At 43.0% G+C, this 15,964-nt stretch overlaps 1 protein-coding gene across 3 annotated transcripts in view; it reads left to right on the top strand.

Annotated features, from left to right (window-relative positions):
- The window catches only part of MYO1F (myosin IF), a 1,016,322-nt gene that overhangs the window by 842,832 nt on the left and 157,526 nt on the right, over window positions 1-15,964 (top strand). For all 3 annotated transcript variants that reach the window (XM_040417777.1, XM_040417776.1, XM_040417775.1), the window contains one exon: window positions 14,887-15,056. In XM_040417777.1, coding sequence (XP_040273711.1) covers window positions 14,887-15,056 — 170 coding nt within the window. The remainder of the gene's footprint in view (window positions 1-14,886; window positions 15,057-15,964) is intronic.

The following is a 15,964-nucleotide window of genomic DNA, read 5'->3' as shown; positions in this document are numbered from 1 at the left end:
TGTGTACATACCTTTAGCCTGTAATGTGACAACACATGTCTCTGTACGTGTTTTTGTGCATTTATAAATGATAGCATTACATTTCCATGGATTATGAGAATTACCTTGGCTTAGTTTATACCATACACTCAGACCATCACTCAACAGAATATTAAACTAAATTGACCTGTATAAAGGAAGAGCTTTAAAGTGTAACTGCAATTCTGTTTCTATTTGTGTAATGTGTAGGGGCAGTGATGCTGACTATTTTTGTAAAATACTTTAATTACTGAAATCATACATTTCTACTAGAAAAATAGCTCTAAAGTGGCCCATTTTGATCCTTAGCAATGCTCATCTGTCTTCTGTTTACATAACAGTGGAGACTTGATAACACTGACTGTGCCATGGGCCATGTTATTGCTATTTTTCTAATAGAAATGTATGATTTCAGTAATTAAAGTATATTACAAAAATAGTCAGTATCACTGCCCCTGCACATTACAAAAATAGAATGGCAGTTACACTTTAATCCTTAGGATACCATCGCCCGCCTGATCAGCGGCAGGAGTCCGGCAATCAGTGATAGCCGGACCCCTGCTGTATGTGCTGGCATCGGTGTGAACCCTTGATGTGCCGCGATCAGCGCTGACCGTGGCCCGTGCAATGTCCACGTGGGGATCGGAGTTGCCATCGGGTCCCTGCGCTGCTGTGACAAGGACCCGATGGAGGGAAGGCATCCAGATGTCTTCCTTAGGCATCGTGGCTGCCATCCCTCTTAGCCTGTGACATCCAGCCCCCTGGATCTCACAGGCAGGAAGCTGTAAGGCCCCTTTGACATGAGCGAGTTTTCCGCGCGGGTGCAATGCGTGACGTGAACGCATAGCACCCGCACTGAATCCTGACCCATTAATTTCAATGGGTCTGTGTACATGAGCGCTGTTTTTCACGCATCAATTCTGCGTTGCGTGAAAATCGCAGCATGTTCTATATTCAGCGTTTTTCACGCAGCCCTGGCCCCATAGAAGTTAATGGGGCTGCGTAAAAAACGCATTGCATCCGGAAGCAAGTGCGGGTGCGATGCGTTTTTCACTAATGGTTGCTAAGAGATGTTGTTTGGAAACCTTCAGTTTTTTATCACGCACGTGAAAAACGCATCAAAACACATTGCACCCGCGCGGAAAAAACTGAACAACTAAACGCAGACAGACTTTAGAAAGGTCACGGCACTCTCGAACTTCAATCCGAAAATTTTGTGTTTATTCATACCGAAAATAACAGCAACGTTTCGACATACAAGTCTTTCTCAAGCTATACAAAGTTTACAAGTGAATCCCAAATCATATATAGGAGTGTACATCAATACTAGTTAATTAGGGGGTTGTAGCTATATTTAATTAATACAACAATAAAACATCTGTGTATAGCCATTAAAACAAAGCATACCATGTGTCTACGTAGAGATCCTATCCGGCATTGATCGTGTGTTGTGCGGCGTCTGCCGCATGCCCATGTGCATGCGCGAGTTCACCGAGCGAGAATCCCGTGAGTCACGTGTCCGGACTTGCGGTTACATGATCGGGAATTACCAGGAACTAGTATGGCGCCCTCCACCACATGACGCGTCATGTGATTGGGCATCCAAACAGTATCCTGGCAACCACAGGTCCTGCATCCACAAGATTGTGTTATGCACGGACCTGTAGAACTAACGATGAACTCCAATCTGGAAACTAAACCTGATATACAGAGGCCGCTCCCCACACGCGCAATGCAGGTATAGAATATGTGTACATAGCCACATTACAAGTATTAACCCATGACCAGCGACGCAGAAACCAGTCCATTGCAGAGATCGATGTAGAATATAAAACATAGAAACATAGAAACATAGAATGTGTCGGCAGATAAGAACCATTTGGCCCATCTAGTCTGCCCAATATACTGAGTACTATGGATAGCCCCTGGCCCTATCTTATATGAAGGATGGCCTTATGCCTATCCCATGCATGCTTAAACTCCTTCACTGTATTTGCAGCTACCACTTCTGCAGGAAGGCTATTCCATGCATCCACTACTCTCTCAGTAAAGTAATACTTCCTGATGTTACTTTTAAACCTTTGCCCCTCTAATTTAAAACTATGTCCTCTTGTAGCAGTTTTTCTTCTTTTAAATATTCTCTCCTCTTTTACCTTGTTGATTCCCTTTATGTATTTAAAAGTTTCTATCATATCCCCTCTGTCTCGTCTTTCTTCCAAGCTATACATGTTAAGGTCCTTTAATATTTCCTGGTAAGTTTTAGCCTGCAATCCATGTACCAGTTCAGTAGCTCTTCTCTGAACTCTCTCCAAAGTATCAATATCCTTCTGGAGATATGGTCTCCAGTACTGCGCACAATACTCCAAATGAGGCCTCACTAGTGCTCTGTAGAGCGGCATGAGCACCTCCCTCTTTCTACTGGTAATGCCTCTCCCTATACACCCAAGCATTCTGCTAGCATTTCCTGCTGCTCTATGACATTGTCTGCCTACCTTTAAGTCTTCTGAAATAATGACCCCTAAATCCCTTTCCTCAGATACTGAGGTTAGGACTGTATCACTGATTTTATATTCTGCTCTTGGGTTTTTACGCCCCAGGTGCATTATTTTGCACTTATCCACATTAAATTTTAGTTGCCAGATTTTTGACCATTCCTCTAGTTTTCCTAAATCCTTTTCCATTTGGTGTATCCCTCCAGGAACATCAACCCTGTTACAAATCTTTGTGTCATCAGCAAAAAGACACACCTTACCATCGAGGCCTTCTGCAATTTCGCTGATAAAGATATTAAACAATATGGGTCCCAGAACAGATCCCTGAGGTACCCCACTGGTAACAAGACCTTGGTCTGAATATACTCCATTGACTACAACCCTCTGCTGCCTGTCCCTCAGCCACTGCCTAATCCATTCAACAATATGGGAGTCCAAGCCCAAAGACTGCAATTTATTGATAAGCCTTCTGTGTGGGACAGTATCGAAAGCCTTACTGAAGTCTAGATAAGCGATGTCTACTGCACCTCCGCCATCTATTGTTTTAGTCACCCAATCAAAAAAATCAATAAGATTAGTTTGACATGATCTCCCTGAAGTAAACCCATGCTGTTTTTCATCTTTCAATCCATGGGATTTTAGATGTTCCACAATCATCTCCTTAAGTATGGTTTCCATTATTTCCCCACTATTGATGTCAGGCTTACTGGCCTATAGTTGCCCGATTCCTCCCTACTACTTTTCTTGTGAATCGGCACAACATTTGCTAATTTCCAATCTTCTGGGACGACTCCTGTTGCCAGTGATTGGTTAAATAAATCTGTTAATGGTTTTGCTAGTTCACCGCTGAGCTCTTTTAATAGCTTTGGGTGTATCCCATCAGGCCCCTGTGACTTATTTGTATTGATTTTAGACAGCTGACTTAGAACCTCTTCCTCTGTAAAGACACATGCATCAAAAGATTCATTAGTCTTCTTTCCTAACTGAGGTCCTTTTCCTTCATTTTCCTTTGTAAAGACTGAACAGAAGTATTCATTGAGGCAGTCAGCTAGTTCTTTATCTTCTTCCATATACCTTCCTTCTTTTGTTTTTAATTTTGTAATTCCTTGTTTTAGTTTCCTTTTTTCATTTATGTATCTGAAGAATGCCTTATCGCCTTTTTTCCCTGACTGAGCTAATTTCTCTTCTGCCTGTGCTTTAGAAGCTCTTATAACTTGTTTGGCCTCTCTCTGCCTAATCTTGTAAATTAGCCTGTCATCCTCGTTTTGTTTTTTTTATAATTCCTAAATGCTATCTTTTTGTTTTTATTGATTTTGGCCACTTCTGCTGAGTACCATAGTGGTCTTTTCCTTTTTCTGCTTTTACTGACAAGCCTAATGCAATTTTCTGTTGCCTTCAATAGTGCCTCTTTTAAGTAGTCCCATTTCTCCTGGACTCCAATGAAACTGTTCCAATCTGATAGGGACTCGTATACCACTAATCTAATTTTAGGAAAGTCAGTTTTTCTAAAATCTAAAACTTTTGTTTTTGTGTGGTGTGACTCAGTCACTGTACTTAAAGTAAACCACACTGACTGGTGATCACTAGATCCCAAGCTTTCCCCTACAGTAATATCATATACCAAATTCCCATTTGTGAATACTAAATCTAAAATGGCCTCCTTCCGGGTTGGCTCCTCAACTACTTGCTGTAGAGATAATCCTAGTAGGGAATTTAGAATATCTGTACTCCTGGCATAACTAGCTATTTTGGTTTTCCAGTTTACATCAGGAAGATTGAAGTCTCCCATAATGATAACTTTCCCCTTCAATGTCATTTTAGCTATTTCCTCAACTAGTAGATCATCTAATTCTTTGACTTGGCTAGGTGGTCTATATATCACACCTACACGAGTTACCTTATGATTATCAAGCTGCAAGGTAACCCAAACTGACTCTAAATTGTTCTCGCTAACTTGTATCAAATTCGATTTTATGCTGTCTTTCACATACAGGGCCACCCCTCCCCCTTCTTGCCTTCTCTGTCTTTCCTGTATAGAGAGAACCCTGGTATTGATATATCCCAGTCATTACTATATGTAGAATATAATGCTACTTAAGACAATGGTTGTGTCCCTAGCTGGTTTATGACCTGGCTGAAAGGTGTAACATGCCACTGATGATTACAAAGTCCCTTTTTTTACACTTCAGGAGCCTCACCAAGTACACGGATGGAGAAATTTAAGAGGGATTTAAACAGTTATAAACTAATATAAACTGAATAATATCACTTGGGGTAGACTAAGTCATATATCCAAGGGTGATGGGCATCTCGCCGCACAATCCCTAATGGTTTCCACCAACGGGATGTGCCGGGGGAACGCCCCTATAAATATATTGAGACTGGGAATACTAGGGCCACAGCCATCGCCAACCCCCGTCAAGAGGAGGCGACAAATGCCGACCTTTGCCTGGTCTTTGGTAGAGGACCCCTACCCTGCTTATCCCCATTTTGTCCTATAAATCACAGGATAAAAAATCTGTCAAACACTGTATGTATAACACCCTGTCACAACCAGACAGCTGAGAAGCTCTGACAGGAGCCGTCCAGATCCTCCTCCTTGAGTTTCTTTGTTTTGGTTTCTGTTCCTCACCTCGTTAGTCTATCTCAGCTGTCATGCAGTCGGACTGATTACTTCCCTTTAAATTCCTACCCATAAGGCAGTAGTGTGCGGCTGATACAACTTCCTGGAGTGTGTGTGCATGCTGTCCCAGTTCCCAGTTCCCTGTCCACAGTCGTCTGCAAGATAAGTTCTGTTTATGTATTTATGATTTTCTGTGTCTGTGTAGGGAGCCGGTGGTCGTGTCCCCTCACTATTGTAGGGTCTTCAGGTCTAAGATAGCCGAGGTACGTGGATATGCGCCCATCCACCTTTGGGGTGGTCGCATAGGCTGAGCAATAAGGGAGAGCGGCAGGTCGATTGCAGGGGTCTCCCTTTTGTTCCTTAGTTGTGGGTCCAGTGAGTCATTGTTTGTATTGTATTATCTTGTTTCCTGTACACCATCCGTGACATTATCAGCCGCCAAAACCGTCTCAAGCATGGATCCGGTTACACTTTTGGCTGAACGCTTTCAGGGTCTTGCTTTGGAGGTAGCTGATCTCCGTAAGACTTTTTCTCAGTTTCAAGTGACCGGTTCAGCTTGCGTTCATGGAGTTTGTGCTGAGCCTAAGATTTCGCTCCCGGATACGTTTTCTGGGGGTAGTGAGAATTTTGTACGTTTTAGAGAGGCTTGCAAACTCCATTTTCGCCTTCTTCCCCATTCTTCTGGTGATGAAGAACGAAGAGTGGGTATCATTATATCGCTGCTCAGGGGTAACGCTCAGTCCTGGGCCTTTTCGCTGCCGGAGGGGGCACGGCCCCTCCGTTCAGTGGATGAATTCTTTTTAGCCCTGGGTCAGATATATGATGATCCGGATCGTATTGCTCTGGCTGAGTCTAAACTACGTCTGTTATGCCAGGGTAAACAATCCGCAGAGATTTACTGCTCAGAATTTCGGAGATGGGCAGCAGATACGGGTTGGAATGATGCTGCACTCCGAAGTCAATTTTGCTATGGTCTTTCAGAGGGATTGAGAGATGCATTTGCCTTTCATAAAAGACCTACCTCCTTGAATTCTGCTATGTCTCAGGCTGTTCGTATTGACAGGCATCTTAGAGAGAGAGGAGAGATCTCTCCTTCCTGTCATACTCAGTCCCGGGACAGTGCAGCGGTCTCATTCTGTGCACAGGGGTCTCAGTCGCTGTCAGCCCCTTCTGAGCAGGAGCCCATGCAGCTGGGGTTGATTGCCTCTGACAATAGAAGATTCAGCCCGCAGGGGAGGGTTTGCTTTTGTTGTGGAGGTATAAATCATCTGGCAAATGTTTGTCCCTCTAGGAGATTCAGGCAGTTTTCTGGGAGTAATAAAGAGACAAAAAGGAAGAAATCTTTTAAGAATGTTCCGTCTGTTACTATTGGCAGGGTTGAGGCGGAAATTGAAGGTTTTCCTTTTGCTTGTAGTTCCCGTTTTGTCCTGCCTGCTAGGGTGGCGCTAGAGAGCAAGAGCATTTTTTTGTGAGATTTTTGTGGATAGTGGAGCAGCTGTCAACCTCATTGATAATCAATTTGCAATAACTCATGGTTTCCAGGTATGCACTTTGGGAAGAGATATTCCTGTTTTTGCTATTGATTCAGCTCCACTTTCTCAGAAATCATTAAAGGGCATAGTTCACAATATCCGTTTAATTGTGAATGATGCTCATGTTGAGGATGTGTCATGTTTCGTCCTTAGCGGTTTGCCTACTCCTCTAGTGTTGGGGCTACCCTGGCTCACTAAACATAACCCCACCATTGATTGGCAAGCAAGGCAAATAAATGGTTGGAGTAACTTTTGCAGAGAGAATTGCCTCATAACATCTATTTCTGAGGTTTCTACTAAAACTGTACCACCTTTCCTCTCTGAATTTTTGGATGTCTTCTCTGAGAGTGGAGTTCAGGGTTTACCTCCGCACAGGGAGTATGATTGCCCTATTGATCTCATCCCAGGCGCCAAGCTGCCTAAATCTCGTTTATACAATCTTTCCCAACCTGAGAGGGACCCAACCCGATTTTGTGTCAATCTCGCTGTATTTCTCGGCGAGATTGAGCACATACGAGCCCCATCGCGGGAGCCAGCGCCGAGCTGGCTTGCCGCGATGGAGACAGAGCCGTCATAGAAGCGACGGGAGATCCGACTTGGATTCCCGCCAATTCTACACGTGTGCGGCGTTTGTTATGAATCCTGAGGGGGAAGTCCCCGCCGGATTTTAAATAAAAATCCGGCCTGGGTCCCGCCCTCAGGAGCATACCGGGCCCTTAGGTCTGTTATGGGTTGTAAGGAGAGCCCCCCCTACGCCGAAAAAAACGGCGTAGGGGGTCCCCCTACAATCCATACCAGACCCGTATCCAAAGCACGCTACCCGGCCAGCCAGGAAGGGAGTGGGGACGAGCGAGCGCCCCCCCCCCCCCTCCTGAGCCGTACCAGGCTGCATGCCCTCAACATGGGGGGTTGGGTGCTCTGGGGCAGGGGGCGCACTGCGGCCCCCCCACCTCAGAGCACCCTGTCCCCATGTTGATGAGGACAGGGCCCCTTCCCGACAACCCTGGCCGTTGGTTGTCGGGGTATGCGGGCGGGAGGCTTATCGGAATCTGGGAGCCCCCTTTAATAAGGGGGCCCCCAGATACCGGCCCCCCACCCTAAGTGAATGAGTATGGGGTACATCGTACCCCTACCCATTCACCTGCAAGAAAAGTGGTAAAAACACAAATAAACCACACAGTGTATTAAAATATTTTATTTTTCTGCTCCGGAGGCCGCCCCCTGTCTTCTTTATTAGCTCTTTTACCAGGGGGGGCTCTTCTTCTTCCGATATCCCGACGGGTCTTCTCCGCTATCCGGGGGGTCTTTTTCCTGAATTGGAGGCAGAGGTGCAGGCAGCTCAGTCAGAAGCTCCTGATCTTTGTCCTCCTGGGAGGTTGTTTGTGCCTCTCGCTTTGAGACACAAGATTTTTAAAGAACACCACGATACGGTCCTTGCTGGGCACCCGGGGACAAGAGCCACACTGGATCTCATTGCCCGGAGATTCTGGTGGCCTGCGCTTCGTAAGTCGGTTGAGGGTTTTGTGGCAGCTTGCGAGACTTGCGCTCGTGCCAAGGTCCCTCATTCACGGCCATCAGGTCCTCTCCTTCCTTTGCCCATTCCTTCCCGTCCTTGGACACATCTGTCCATGGACTTCATAACGGACTTGCCTCGTTCCTCGGGGAAGTCTGTGATTCTGGTGGTGGTGGACCGTTTTAGCAAAATGGTGCATTTTATCCCTTTTCCTGGTTTGCCCAATGCTAAGACGCTGGCGCAGGCATTTGTTGACCACATTGTCAAATTGCATGGGATTCCTTCAGACATAGTCTCTGATAGGGGCACGCAGTTTGTTTCCAGATTCTGGAAGGCCTTCTGTTCTCGCTTGGGGGTTCGCTTGTCATTCTCTTCTGCTTTCCATCCGCAGTCGAATGGCCAGACAGAGCGTGTCAATCAGAATCTGGAGACATATCTGCGCTGTTTTGTGGCGGAGAATCAGGAGGATTGGTGTTCTTTTTTGTCCCTTGCTGAGTTTGCTTTAAATAACCGTCGTCAGGAGTCCTCTGATAAGTCACCATTTTTTGGTGCATATGGGTTTCATCCGCAGTTTGGGACTTTCTCTGGAGAGGGCTCTTCTGGTTTGCCTGATGAGGACAGATTCTCCTCGTCTTTGTCATCTATTTGGCAAAAGATTCAGGATAATCTAAAGAACATGAGTGAGAGATATAAGCGTGTGGCGGATAGGAGACGTGTGCCTGGTCCGGACCTGAATGTTGGTGATTTGGTGTGGCTGTCTACCAAGAATATCAAATTGAAGGTTCCCTCCTGGAAGTTGGGTCCTAGGTTTATTGGGCCTTAAAAGATCCTGTCTGTCATCAATCCTGTTGCCTACCGTCTTGATCTTCCTCAGACTTGGAAGATCCATAATGTTTTCCATAAGTCCTTATTGAAACCTTATGTTCAACCTATTGTACCCTCGCCTTTGCCTCCTCCTCCGATTATTGTTGATGGAAATCTTGAATTTCAGGTCTCTAGGATTGTGGATTCTCGTCTTGTCCGCGGTTCCCTCCAGTACCTCGTTCATTGGGAGGGTCCTGAGGAGAGGATGTGGGTCCCAGTGACGGACATTAAGGCCTCTCGTCTCATCAGGGCTTTCCATAGGTCCCATCCTGAGAAGGTGGGCCCTGAGTGTCCGGAGTCCACTCCTAGAGGGAGGGGTACTGTCACAACCAGACAGCTGAGAAGCTCTGACAGGAGCCGTCCAGATCCTCCTCCTTGAGTTTCTTTGTTTTGGTTTCTGTTCCTCACCTCGTTAGTCTATCTCAGCTGTCATGCAGTCGGACTGATTACTTCCCTTTAAATTCCTACCCATAAGGCAGTAGTGTGCGGCTGATACAACTTCCTGGAGTGTGTGTGCATGCTGTCCCAGTTCCCAGTTCCCTGTCCACAGTCGTCTGCAAGATAAGTTCTGTTTATGTATTTATGATTTTCTGTTTTCTGGATCCAGGTGACCCTGACTCCCTCCGTGTCTGTGTAGGGAGCCGGTGGTCGTGTCCCCTCACTATTGTAGGGCCTTCAGGTCTAAGATAGCCGAGGTACGTGGATATGCGCCCATCCACCTTTGGGGTGGTCGCATAGGCTGAGCAATAAGGGAGAGCGGCAGGTCGATTGCAGGGGTCTCCCTTTTGTTCCTTAGTTGTGGGTCCAGTGAGTCATTGTTTGTATTGTATTATCTTGTTTCCTGTACACCATCCGTGACACACCCGTGTTAACCCTCAATCTCGATCCGTATGGGCTGTGAAGCTCCTCAGGGAGAAAGGGTTAAAAATTGGCCACAAATGCCCACTCTTAATATAACCCAAGTCCAGACCATATATCCAGCACAGGGAATCCAACCCAACATACAATTATGGAATGGAAGTATGGAAAAATGATCCCACTGGCCGGCTCCCAACTCGCTGATGTTGAGGGCTGTATTTGATTCTTCACTTGAAAGTCACATGGTAGCCAAATCTATAAGTGATAAAAAAGAAGAAAATAAGTATCTGTCACGATATTACATCGGGTACTACAGCTTAGTCTATATAAAAACACCTCAATACCCCATCCCATGCGGCGACTTAGAAAAGGGAGCCCACCTTGAACTCCTGATTGAGACCCTTTGGTTCAATAGTGTCCAGTTCGAAGATCCATCTGAGTTCTAATCGTTTCAGTAGTCGTTCCCGGTCCCCCCCCTCTCTATAGTGGGGGAATACCGTTGACCCTAAACCTCAACTGCGCAACGTTATGTCTGCACCTATAAAAGTGCTCTGGAACTGGGAGTTCACCATCCGTGTCCCCTGACTGACTCTGCATCTTTGTAAACAGTTTCCGAATGGAATACCTATGTTGGTTGATCCTCAACTTGCAGGCCTGTGTGGTCTCACCCACATAGATGAGGCCACACGGGCACTGCAGTGTATAGATTATGTAGTCGGAGGAACACGTGTAGAAGCCCCCAATCTCATACTTCTTTCCTGTATGGGGATGAAAAAAGGTTTCGCTCTTCAGCAAGTTGTTACAATTGCAACAATTGAGGCAGGGATAACAGCCCTTCCTAGCAATGCGCGACTTATCAGGCCTCTGTAAGGAGGATTGTACTAATTTATCCCCCAAATTTTTAGATCTCCTGTAGGACATAAGCAGTGGTATCTGGAATTCCACAATATCTGGAAAAGACCGTGTTAAGATCTGCCAATTGTGTCTAAGTGTGTCTGCTATCTGTTTACTCATGACTGAGTGGGTAGAGACAAAAGGTAACCTCCTACTGTCAGACTTTGTGCTGGCCGTGGTCAGCAACTGTGCTCGTGTCTGTTGTCTGACTTTATCAAGATGTCTCTTGACCAACTTCCTTGGATATTGCCTAGCTACAAATTTGGAGCCCATCATCTGTAGTCTATTGTCCACGACACCTTCGTCTGAAATGATGCATCTTGCCCTAAGCAACTGGCTATATGGAAGGGAAGTCAGCATATTTTTCGGGTGGGCACTGTCAAAAGCAACATATTGTTTCGGTCTGTTGGTTTTACAAAAAGATCTGTTTGTAAACCCATCTCCGTCACATATATCAACGTGTCCAAGAACTGTAGAGAGTGTGTCGAGTCCACTCTAGTGAACTTCAGTTGCGTATGTATACTGTTAAGGAAATCGTGAAATTCCTGTAGACCCGTCTCTGTCCCCGTCCATATGAGGAAGATGTCGTCTATATACCTCATATATATACCTAATGTATATAAACGACTCCTCCACATATGCCATGTATATCTTGGCGTACGTCGGGGCCATATTTGACCCCATGGCGGTCCCGCGATTTTGAATATAAAATCTGTCTTCAAAGCAGAAGTAATTGCATGTCAACAGAATTTCTAACAGGGAACTGACAAACTCATTTAGTTCAGAAGGATAATCAGTGCGCCTCAAGGCCCACTGAATAGCCTCTAAACCCCTTTCATGCTCGATACACGTATACAGGCTGGTGACATCAAAAGATACCAACCTATCATTTGCATTAAAACTAATCTGTTGGAGTTTTTTAAGAAAATCAGTCGTGTCCCTTACATACGATTTAGCCTCTGTGGCAGAAGTCCTCAACAACTATAAAAACTGCCGCAGGGGCAAAAACAGAGTCTATTCCTGCCACAATGGGATGCCCGGGTGGGTTATACAGGTCTTTGTGGATCTTTGGAAGAATATATAAAATGGGCGTAACCGGATGTTTTTGTATGAGGTAAGTGTGGAGCTTCGCATCAATTATATTATTGGCATAAGCATTATCAACCAAGATTAAAACATTTTTCAGCACATCAAATTTTGGATCCCCATCAACCTGTCTATAGACTTGTGCATCTTGTAGCTGTTTTTCTATCTCGGTGACATATTTGGTCGTATTCATCACTACTATTGCTCCTCCCTTGTCGGCCGCTTTGATCGTAAGTTCTTTGCGTCGGCTGAACGCAATCACAGACAAAACTGGCTGAACTTGCTTGCAAAATGGTGCGAGTTTCCATCACGCTCGTGTGAAATAGGCCTAAGTGTTTTTACAGTGTGTAATACACTTACAGCCAATGCATCACAATACAGAAGTATTGTGATGCATTGTAAAGGGGATCAAAGCCCCAAAAGTTGAAGTCCCAGAGTGGGACAAAAAATTAAGTGAAAAAAAAAGTTTAAAAAAATTTACAAAAAAATTTACAGTTTCAAGTAAAAAAAAAAAAAGAGTCCTTTTCCCAAAATAAGTAGACATATTAGGTATAGCCGCATCCGTATCGACCGGCTCTATAATAATATCACATGACCTAACCACTCAGGTGAACACGATCAACAAAATCAAAAAACTGTGCTAAAAAAACTTTTTTTGTCACCTTACATCACTAAAAGTGCAACACCAAGCGATGAAAAAGGCATAGGCTCCCCAAAATAGTACCAATCTAACCGTCACCTCATCCCGCAAAAAATGAGCCCCTACCTAAGACAATCGCCCAAAAAATAAAAAAAACTATGGCTCTCAGACTATGGAGACACTAAAAGATGATTTTTTTTGTTTGAAAAATGATATTTTTGTGTTAAATGTAAATAAAATTAAATAAGTAGACATATTAGGTATCGTTGCATCTGTAACAACCTGCTCTATAAAAATACCATATGACCTAATGACTCAGGTGAACACTGTAAAAAAGATAAAATAAAAACGATGTTAAAAAAGACATTTTTGTCACCTTACATCACAAAAAGTGTAGTAGCAAGCGATCAAAAAGTCATATGCACCCCAAAATATTGCCAATCAAAATGTCATTTCATCCCACACGAATGATACCCTACCTAATACAATCGCCAAAAAAAACTAAAAAACTATGGCTCTCAGACTATGGAGACACTAGAACATTATTTTGTTTTGTTTCAAAAATTATATTATTGTGTAAAACCTAAATAAATAAAAAAAAAGTATACATATTAGGTATTGCCACATCCGTAACAACCTGCTCTATAAAAATATCACATGATCTAACACCTCAGGTGAACACCGTAAAAAAAAAACTGTGTAAAAAAAGCAATTTTTTGTCACCTTACATCACAAAAAGTGTATTAGCAAGCCATCAAAAAGTCATACGCACTACAAAATCATACCAATAAAACCGTCATCTCATCCCGCAAACAATGAGATCCTACCTAAGACAATCGCCAAGAAAAAAAAAAAAAAACTATGGCTCTCAGAATATGGAGACACTAAAACATGATTTTTTTTGCTTCAAAAATGATATCATTGTATTAAAGTAAAAAAATTAAAATAAGTAGACTTATTAGGTATTGCCGCATCCGTAACAACCTGCTCTATAAAAATACCACATGACCTAACACCTCAGGAGAACAGCGTCAAAATTTTTTAATAGAAATGGTTTCAAAAAAGCGATGGCTTTCAGAATATGGAGACGAAATTATTAATTATGTAAAACTGAAACATACAACTAAAAAAGTAGTTATATTTGGTATTTTCGCATCCGTAACAACCTGCTCTATAAAAATACCACATTATCTAACCTGTCAGATGAACATTGTAAATAACAAAAAATAAAAACGGTGTCAAAACAGCTATTTTTTGTTACCGTGCCTCGCAAAAAGTGTAATATAAAGCAACCAAAAATCATATGTACCCTAAAATAGTACCAACAAAACTGCCACCTTATCCCGTAGTTTCCAAAATGGGGTCTTATTTTGGAGTTTCTACTGTAGGGAGTATCAGGGGGGCTTCAAATGGGACATGGTGTCAAAAAAACAATACAGCAAAATCTGCCTTCCAAAAACCATATGGCGTTCTTTTCCTTCTGCGCCTGCCATGTGCCCATACAGCAGTTTGTAACCACATATGGGGTGTTTATGTAAACTACAGAATCAGGGCAATAAATATTGAGTTATGTTTGGCTGTTAACCCTTGCTTTGTTACTGGAAAAAAATTATTAAAATGGAAAATCTGCCAAAAAAGTGAAATTCTGAAATCTCATCTACATTTTCCATTAATTTTTGTGGAACACCTAAAGGGTTACAGGTGTAGTTTCTAAAATGGGGTCACTTTTGGGTGGTTTATATTATGTAAGCCTCACAAAGTGACTTCAGACCTGAACTAATCCTTAAAAAGTGGGTTTTGGAAATTTTCTGAAAAATTTCAAGATTTGCTTCTAATGTTGTAAGCCTTCTAACGTCCCCAAAAAATAAAATGGCATTCACAAAATGATCCAAACATGAAGTAGACATATTGGGAATGTAAAGTTATAACTATTTTCGGAGTTATTACTATCTATTATAAGAGTAGAGAAATAAAAATTTGGAAATTTTCAAATTTTTCATTTTTTTTTGTAAATTTTTCATTTTTTTTATAAATAAAAATGAAATTGTTTGACTTAATTTTATCACTGTCATGAAGTACAATATGTGATGAGAAAACAATCTCAGAATGGCCTGAATAAGTAAAAGCGTTTTAGAGTTGTTACCACATAAAGTGACAAATGTCAGATTTGCAAAAATCGGCCTGGGATTTAAAGTGAAAAGTGGCACGGTAGTGAAGGGATTAATGGAATCAGTGGAGATGTGAGTGGAGTTTTTAACTGTCTAAATTCTGTTCCGTTCTCAGCAAATTTATGACAAATCTATCACAAATTCAAAACATTGATAACACAAATGTCCTATTTGTTTGTTTGTTTTTTGTTACTTTAGCCTCCAACATTTTATATGGACTTAAAGAACGACGCAGAAATAGCATTAATCGCAACTTTGTTGGTGACTATCTGGGCATGGAAGATAAACCTGAGCTCCGACAATTTATGGCTAAGCGGGAAAGGATAGACTTTGCTGATTCTATCAACAAATATGACAGACGGTTTAAGGTATGGACACCATTGCCAGGGACAGACTTGGAAAAAAAACTAAAGTGGCCCCATGTTGTAGGTGAGACCAACACAAGTAGGCGGGGCCAGCAATAAGGTAATGCTGCACAAATTATTACCATAGCAGAACCAAATACCACAATGCAGCACAAATTACTGCCTCAGCACAAAATACCACCCCAGAAGTTGCCCCTCTGTGGTGGCCAGTGCAAGCTGTCACATTCTGTCCTCCTCCTCCAATTGTCTCTAATTAAGAAATGGAAGAGGATTTTGAAGAGCTGTGCTGTGCCAACTATGGTCCCCAATATACTGCAGAAAAAATAATGAACCCAGTAGTAATAATGCCCCCTATAGTGCCACCAGCAATAATAATACCTTCTATAATGTCTCACTAATAATAATGCCCCCTGTAGTGCTTCCAGTAACAATAATGCCCCCAATTGTGCCCCAGTAATAACAATACCCCAATAGTGCCATCAATAAAAATAATGCCTCCAAAAACACTGCCAGTAATAATATTAATCTCCCTAGTACTAGTAATGCCGCTATAGTGTCCCCAGTATTAATAATGGCCCCTATAGTGCCTCCAGCAAAATTAAAGGGAACCTGTCATTACCTTTATGCTGCCCATACTAACGACAGAATAAAGTAGAAACAAGTGAGGTGATTTCAGCAGTCTGTCAATTATAAGTTAAAAGTAAGTGAACCAACATCACAAGCATTGAAGACTAGGCCTGGAAAAAGAGTCACATCCACCTGAGAAGAGTCATGGTTATTCATGAATTCCTGCTCTCCCTGCCCACCTGCTGATGATTGACAGTCTTCTACCTAGTTTTCTCCCTTTCTCTTTTGGAGAGAATTGCCAACCATCAGCACATGGGCGGGGAGAGCAGGAGATTATGAATAAC

The sequence above is a fragment of the Bufo bufo genome, chromosome 2, assembly GCF_905171765.1.
Source record: "Bufo bufo chromosome 2, aBufBuf1.1, whole genome shotgun sequence".
NCBI classification, from domain to species: Eukaryota; Metazoa; Chordata; class Amphibia; order Anura; family Bufonidae; genus Bufo; species Bufo bufo.
This window is presented reverse-complemented; position numbering and strand designations above follow the sequence as displayed.